General features: G+C 42.9%; 1 protein-coding gene and 1 pseudogene across 1 annotated transcript; one reads left to right on the top strand and one right to left on the bottom strand.

The window, feature by feature from the left end:
• Positions 1-1,828: 1,828 nt before the first annotated feature.
• LOC147432863 (uncharacterized) lies at positions 1,829-3,179 on the top strand. Its single transcript, XM_086491669.1, has one exon. The coding sequence runs from the start codon at positions 2,665-2,667 to the stop codon at positions 3,025-3,027; it is 363 nt and encodes a 120-aa protein (XP_086347795.1). The 5' UTR covers positions 1,829-2,664; the 3' UTR covers positions 3,028-3,179.
• A 1,186-nt stretch (positions 3,180-4,365) lies between these two features.
• Positions 4,366-6,066, bottom strand: LOC147432862 (uncharacterized; annotated as a pseudogene).
• Between the last annotated feature and the right edge of the window lie 2,528 nt (positions 6,067-8,594).

Genomic DNA, 8,594 nt, shown 5'->3' with positions numbered 1-8,594 from the left:
CCTCATATACATTACAACCTGTTCCTTTGAGGTAGATCCAACCATTGTCAAGGATGATCTTTCTATTTACCACATCAGCCATGGTACATACAATAGGTCTTTCTCCCGAGCGAGGGACTCCTTGTTTTCCAACTCGATGTGCACCATAAGCCATGATTCCTAACATGCCAAAGTGTGTAGCAAAAAACTCTTCAATAGCAACTGCATGAGATTGGGGTGTTTCCATGCTTTCCTCCTTGATTCCACGAATGACGATGTTCTTTGAGCGTTTTTGTCATTCGTGCAATTCTTGAGTGTCCACATTCTCTACATTCTTTGCTTGGACAATGGCTTCCGTGATAGGAGATGTAGAAACCACATTATCCTTACATATATCAGCCCATGATTTGGATGCATTTCTCATCTCACATACATCATGCCGTATTGTATCTATTGTTTCCTCTTTCAATACATGATCACTCTCAACTTTGCTCAAGCGCTCTTTCAATACATTCATGTCAACAAGAGAGCATTTACATTCTTGAACTTCATTCTCAAGATGCATCAAGCGTGTTGTTTGCATTTCAAGAACCTTCTTGAGGTGCTTATTCTCCACAACGAGAACTCTTAAAGTACCATTCTCCATTGCAAGTGTGCGCAACTCTTCACCTTGTTTGTTGACGGTTTCTTGTAACGAGATCAAGTAAGCCATGATCATTGCTTCCGTTGTTGTAGATGATGTGGTTGGATTAGCATCCAAATATCTTGGAGATTTTGCATCATTCTCCATGGCGAGTGTGGCTTTTCCACCCTTGCGAGTTTTGTGTGACATTGCCTTCAAGTCGGCAACAAAAACGCAAAGTTTTGACAGTTTTTTCAGTTTTGAGATGCTGTTACAGCAAAGCCTTCCATTACACAGAAAAATTCTGTCTTTACATCAATGCGTATAGCTCTGCATGTAAGAAATAGAACTCCTTACAACATGCAAGTTGCTACTATTTTCCTTGTATGAGTAGGTCCAATCTTAGAAAAAACCCGGGGTTTCATGTATTTTAATTGGCTGAAATTTTCAAAGCCGGCCTAGATTTGGAGTTCGCCTTGAAGAAAATTGAGAAATTTATGCAAGGCTTAGGGTAAACACCGGAAAAAGCTTCAAATTTTGACTAAAAACTAGGATAATTACAAGCTTGCCATTCTCGGCGGTTAGGAAAAATGAGTAAGCAAAAGCTTAACTTTTGACTAAAAACTAGGAGAATAACAAGCATGCCCTTCTTGGTTAGAAAAAATCAGTGGGCAGATACACGTCGAGCAGGTGGATGTCAAACAGGCAGGGGCACGTAGCAGACGACGAGCAGTTAGGAAAGCACATGTTGGACAGGCAGGGGCAGACAACACACGTCGACGAGTAGTTGGATAGCGTGAGAAGAGACCAAGGTGGGCGGGCTAGAGAAGGTTGCGACACGTAGGGGAGGTGAAGCGGATGAAGAGAAGTTAGGGTTTTCTCGATGCAGGTAGAAAGAGATAGAGCAGTAAGATTTCACCGCCTAGACCCTCTTCTGCTCTTCCTGTGTGGCTTTGACGCTCGCCCCTCTTCTCTGGATCCTCGCTTGTGTGCATTCATCCTTTAGCCTTTGCCCGTCTCCTGTCTGACAACCAAACTAGTAAAGGGGCCACACTGTAGAGTTGAAATTCAAATCTAGAGAGAGAGAGAGAGACAGAGGGTATGTGTGTCTGACAACCAAACCAGTAAAGGGGCCACACTTTAGAGTTGAAATTCAAATTTCAAACTTTGAATGTTTCTCGGGCCAAAAAGTACTCTCTGAACCATAAAATAAAGGAAAAATTACCAAAATTTCCCTCTCCTCATATTTGACCAAAAAGTCCCAAAATACCGTTCAAATTCTCCAAAATTTCCAAAATACCTCTCATTAACCTAGTATACATCTCTAACCACAAATTTTTGATCTACCCCTCATATTTGACCAAAAATAGCCTTCAATTTCTCAAAAATTCCCAAAATACACCTCATTAACCTCTTTAACGTTGGAAAGAGGGAAATGGGAAAACCACCAACACATAAACTCGATGTCTCTATATAGCTCAGTGATCTCGCAACACCCCTATCCCCTAACAAACACACATCCAGATACACAATCTGCAAACAACTAATGTCCAAGCTCGTACCCGACCACCCAACATGCACTCAACCACCTCGACCTTTGACCTTGCCCCGCATCCCAATAGAGAGCTCCCATATACTTGACACACGCTCACTTGCACATAGAAAGCTCACGCCCGATATCTCTAAGAAACACACATATATCTAGCACCTTTGGGAAAAAAAGCGAGAGTGATAAAAAACGATGTATACATATCACTCAAACAACAAGCACATGGAGATTCAAGCTGATTCGATTGGCATAATATGTACAACGATGGATCTATCCAAAAAAAACCTCCTCCTAGTTGGTGAAGCATCCGACGAATTTATAAGGCATAAGGAGTGGGATAGGATAGCACGGCCGACTCCCTGCCTCCTTTGTATGTACTCCGACTTTGTATGCTCTCGAACTTTCTTTTGCTTACAGTCGGTAGGTTATAGCACTATCCATTATTGCACTTGGACAAGCTCTCTTGGTCGCCTCTCTTCTCTGTAGCACTCAACACCCCTCAGCCAGCCCCCTTATGGCCTCCACTGTCCTGATCGACTCCTTCTCCTCTGGTTTCAGCAACCCCTCTCTTTGTGCAGATCTCCCTTCTCCCTATGCTCTGGCTCTCGGCATCACACCCTCCCTCATTGATGGCTCCTGGCGCCCCCTGGTTGCCCTGGCTTTCCCTCTTCATTGTAGCGCTGCCTATTCAGCCCCTCTCCATCCTCTACTCCTTGGCCACCCTCGGCCCTTCACCGTCTCGTGCTCAGGTCCACCATCGGCTCCCTCCTGTCTCATGCCATCACTGGCGGCCCAAAACACAGCGCCACCTCCTCATCTTGTACTGCAGCCACCCCTTGGCTTTCCCATTCTCTGTAAACTCCTCCCACCTTTGTAGCGCTGCCCTGCAGCCTTCTCTTGATCAGTAGCTCGGCCACCCTGCCGTCCAATGCTCAGGCCCGCCACCACTGGCCCAACCCGTTCCCTTGTCAGATGCGCCAATAGCGACTTCGCTATTGGTCGCTCCCTCTCTTGCAAAACTGGCCCGAACCACCGCTTAATGCAACTCCGTATGGCTTCACCCAGGTGGCACCACCACCCTCTGCATGCAATCTCCAAGTGTCGACCCCCATCCCGCTCTGCTCGTCTACTGCAGGCAACTTTGTATTCCTTTTTTTATATATATAAAAACACCACACTTAGGCGGCCCTTCACACGGCCATGCATCAATTTTTTTTTTGTCCAAGTTGAACTTCATCTTTTAAAAAATTTGAGGTTGGCCTCCTTTCACATACACTGCATGGACCCGATCCACGAACTTCCCTTCAAAGAAACTTCAATGTAGTTCGCCTTATCATCATCAACACAAAACTTCAGCTTTCTGGCCGTCAAGAAACAAGGACCGTTCCACAAGAATTGCCCTCAGGTGCTAAGATCTTCGCCTAGAGAGGTGGTGACTAATATGACCGTTGATTAGATTGCGCTAGCATAACTCTCAATTGGCCGAAGTGCTCTCCGACCAGTTGAGTTGGAAAAACATCTTTGAACTTTCTAAACTCCACATTTAGCATACCTACCATGGCAAGTAGTGTCTCTTGTAGACATCTCGCTCCAAATCCCATAGCATAAACTTCATGGCACCTGCATCCAACACCCCTTGCGTTGTTCCCAACCTTGGGATATAAGCATATGCTCTTGCCACCTGTGATAGAAAAAAAATACATGAAGCTCTTGCTAGCAAATGCTCCATCTTGATGTCCCTGGCCCCTAGCACCATCAAATACCTGCTCAAGGTCTTTGCCACTTGCCTACAAACTGCTATGCTTCGACTTCTTGCACTTCTATAGAGCGACACAGTTTGGTTGTACCATCATTGCCCACCCCCTCGCTGAGCATTCATGCTCAACCACAGTATTATGTAGGTATAATAAGTATGTATAGAGAGAACTATATAACATAGAGCTATAGAATGCATAAGAAAAATGATAGTGGCTATATAGATAGGATAGAGATAGAGAGAAAATCATCTGCTATTGAATCACCCGTCAGGGTCAAATGGAAATCTCACAGCTCCCCCAATCATAGTGTATAGTCCACCTGGATCAAATATAGAACATTGGCCGTGGCCATCCACTTGTAAAGCATGCATCTTCAAGTCTTCCTTTGCACTTGTAGGCCAATAGATAGGCCATCCTTCCAATTCTTAATAACATGGAGCCTCGTGATCACCCTGCATTCACAAGCCTTTGTGCAAACCATAAACAAGCTTTCGACCACTTGAAGCATTGGTACCGGAAGCAGCTATCATGTCATCTGCTACAGAACCTTCCACATTATATTCCACTTCAAAAGAGCCTTGCAACTGATACAAAGATACCTGTAAAGAAACTTCTAATAACACATGTAACCATAGCATCACATAAAATAGCAAGACCCTGCCATTTGCCTCCACCTGCTGCATAGCCAAGCAAACCTGATCCCTTTGCATACCTGCATCCCAACCCTCTGCATCCCAACCCTCTGTAAATGGCTCCATGGACCCCTTCTCATAGTCAAGAACATGACCTGCTAGAGCTTCAACCTGAGCAAATACCTCATCACCTGCTAGGTTGGTGTCACCTTCCTTGTTGCATGGAGCCTCACGATCGTCTTCCATAGAGTCATCTGCCGGAGCTAACTCTCCACGGCCACACACAAACTCTGAAGCTTCAAGGCACACCTCGAAATGCCCATCAAGGCAAGGTTGCCCCACCCCCTGCATAGACAAATCAACTGAACATACCTCCGCTTCTGCTTCTATCTCCTGCAAGTCATCCTCAAAAACCTGCTCTTCAATTAGACCTAATACACCATCAAACCATACCTCTTCCTCCAATAGGGACTCACCATCACAAGACACAAGATACAATTGCTCAAGTGGAAGATTCACACAAGGTGAAACACTATACTTCTCTTTGACCTTCAAATGACTTGCAGGCAACTCGCATATATTGCTCTCCACTTCTTCTACATGAAAAACATCATAAGTTTCATACCTGGAAGACTGGGATTCTGTCTCCCACATGCTATCTGTGTCCAAACTACTGCTACATCTTTGAGAGTTGTCAAAATCCTCTTCTGCACTTGTCAATTCTTGCACCTTGGCTGTCAGCCTCGTTGCTGTCTCTAGAATTGGCACCTCTTCTTGAAAATTTTTTACGACCTCAATCTCTTGAGGAAGCAAACTGCGTGGCACCCTGAATATGCCTCGCTGCACCTTTTGAGCCGTGGTTGGCACTTCTTCTAACTCTTTTATCCTGGCATCACATTCACGTGCTTTGATCACATTCATATCAACAAAAAAAGGAGCTTTTACCTCTTGATGCTCATTGATCTGCTTGGGCCTGGGTCCACTGTCTACCATGATTGCCGACTGTAGCAATCCTGCCTCCATCTTCTTCTTCATCTTTCGACTCTTTGCTTTGGCAACCTAGACGGCTTCATCATAAGTGCCTAGATCTTCATAATTGACTCTCTCACGAGCATATGGATGCAAGCATGATAAAAAACTTTCGAGATTCAAATATCCCGCATTGGTTGCTTGGGTAGCATCCGCCAAATCTCCCCAATAAGCTTCAAATTTATCAACAAAAGCATCAAAATTGGAACTTACGTCCTGTTGCAAACCTTTGATCATTGCATCTTCTTCCAAAGCTGACACGACCTTTCGATACCATTGTAAGAACTGTTCACAAAATTTGATCCAATTCTACTTGTAAGCATCTTCTAAACCATCAAACCAAACCTTTGCTTTACCTCGCAACACCAAAGGTAGAGTCCGGAGCTTTGCTTCATCACTTGGCATCCGCAGTACTGTCAGCATAAATAGCTCAAAATCGGCTATCCAATCGTCAGCATCTCCATCTCCTTTGAACACTCGACCAAACTCTTGCTTCATCTTGATTTACCACCACTCGATCAGGCTGCAATCAATGGGTCCTCAGTGGGGGCACCACAAGATGGAAAGGGGGAAATGGGAAAACCACCATCACATAAACTCAATGCCTCTATATAGCTCAGTGATCTCACAACACCCCTATCCTCTAACAAACACACATCCAGATACACAATCTGCAAACAACTAATGTCCAAGCCCGTTGTCAAGAAGTAGGAGGTCTTGCCAGGAAGGCACCAGGCCTCTTGCTGTGAGAGTTTGTGAGGAAGCTCAAGGGTTATGAGAAAGAGCTAAGATGTAGATAACATAGCTTCTAGAGCTAAAGAAGAAATGTAGCCAAAGAAGCCGCTCACTTTTCCTTACAAACATACACGTGATGGAAAGAACTCATGAAAGATAGTCAAAACAAAACAAAAATGAAAACATCGAGATTACGATCATATCGTATCATGGGTAGGATAAAAGGGTTAATGGATGAGTTAATGATATTTAATCTTTGTTGTCCAAATAAGCTACGGATTTGTCACGGGAACCGAATAATAGAGATCGATAGCAAAAGATAGAGAAAGAGATCTTTGTATTGATGAATCTTTGTGGAGTTTTGATACAACAGAGGAGCAAAATATATGGGCGCACTCCGTTGTACGGAGCTCGAACCTCCCGACCACCCCCGAGCTTCAGTTCGCTTGCATGCAGTGTCTCACTCTCACTCGCACTCGCACTCGCACTCTCACTCTCACTCTCACTCTCACTCGCACTCGCACTCGCACTCGCACTCGCAGAAGAAGAGATCGGTGAATGATCCCCAAACGCACCACCCGTCGTGCTTTTATCCTTCTTTTCCTCGAAAAGCCTGCACGATTTTCGTACCAAGTATACCTGCGAGAATAATATAAGAACGTGATCGCTAAGCGATCCGTAAAGGTTAGATTTCTATCATGACACTTTGCACAGATCCTGTTTCACACATTGATTTCTGCATCACCATGAAGAAACAATCCACTTCTTGGTTGATAGCAGGGAGAACTGTATGATGTTGTAGGTCTGTCTGTCCCTGTGTACATTACACTGCTACTGCCTTCTGTTTGTTTTCATCATAACTTTTATAAACGAACTCAGAACAGAGCAATCCAGGTACTCAAAACGACGGGAATAGGTCTGGTCTACAAGACAACGTAGACAGAATTGCGAAAAACGTCTCTGTTTGGCTAAAAACGCAACTTTTAGGTCGCGACTCATAAAACCTCTATTTTTTTGGGTATCCACTACTTTTACAACTTATTTTAAGCCTACTCATGCATTTTAAGCTAAAACACATAAATATAAAACCTTGATATTAATAAAAATCTCAATTTTATTATTCATAGACAGACTATCTGTTATTCATTAATCTTTATCAAATCCGTCTTTAGTGTATTATTAAAAAAAAAGAATATATGTTCTCTCTTAATATTTCAACTCATTCGTATAAGCTCTATTTAATAGACTATTCAACAATCTTTCAAATCGTGCTAACGAAAGATATGCCCTGCTACATTCTTTTCGACTTTAAGAACTTCAAATATTAGTCCTATTACATTCTCCCCTTATCAAAATTAACTCTGTCCTCAGAGTTGGTCTAAAGAGAGAAAAATTCTCTTTGCAAAACACTAAGATCAACCCATGATGCATCCTCTACTGGATAGTTCTGCCACTTAACCAAAACTTCCACAATGTCTCTATTTCTCATATGTGTAAAACGCCCATCTAGTACTAAGTCTGATTCTACAGTCAATGGTCCGTCATCTTTCAACTTAGAGTTATCCTCTAAAACATGATGCACATTAGGAACATACTTTTTCAATAAACTCACATAGAATACATGATGCACTTTAACATGAGAAGGCAATTCCAATTTGTAAGCTAATGAACCAATGCGCTTCAAAATTTTAAATGGACCAACAAATCGTGGAGACAATCTTCTATCATTTCCAAGAATCAAATGAGACTTCTCAAGAATAACCGTTAAAAAAACCATATCATCAGTTTCATACTCCACAACACGATGTTTCTTGTCATAATACAGTTTATGTCTCTTTTGAGATTCTCTAATATTCCCCCTGATTTTGGCCAACTCGTTATCCATTTTCTCAAGCATCTCACGTGACACTTCTACCTTATTCCTCGAGCTAAGAAAATTTATAGATGTGGGACAGTTATAGCCATACATTGCCTCAAACGGAGTCATCCTAATAGATGAATGATATGAACTGTTGTATGCAAATTCAAGCAAAGGCAAATATTCATTCCAATTAGATTGGTTTTCATTGACATACATTCGTAACATATCTTCTAAAATACGATTCACCCTCTCCGTTTCCGCATCGTTTTGAGGATGGAAAGCATTAGACATGCGTAACTGGGTACCTATAGAGTTAAAAGTCGCTCTCCAGAAATGTGAAGTGAACTTAGAATCTCTGTCAGACACTATGCTCTTGGGCATGCCATGCAAACGAAATATCTCTTTCATAAACAAGTATGCAATGGTCAAT

This window comes from Adiantum capillus-veneris, chromosome 20 (assembly GCF_014529385.1).
Source record: "Adiantum capillus-veneris isolate H3 chromosome 20, ASM1452938v2, whole genome shotgun sequence".
Lineage (NCBI taxonomy): Eukaryota > Viridiplantae > Streptophyta > Polypodiopsida > Polypodiales > Pteridaceae > Adiantum > Adiantum capillus-veneris.
Note: the sequence above shows the minus strand (reverse complement) of the source record. Positions and strands in the feature narration are given on the sequence as shown.

Excerpts from the sequence above, each read along its gene's own strand:
- LOC147432863 (XM_086491669.1), top strand. The coding sequence starts at position 2,665 with ATGGCCTCCACTGTCCTGATCGACTCCTTCTCCTCTGGTTTCAGCAAC.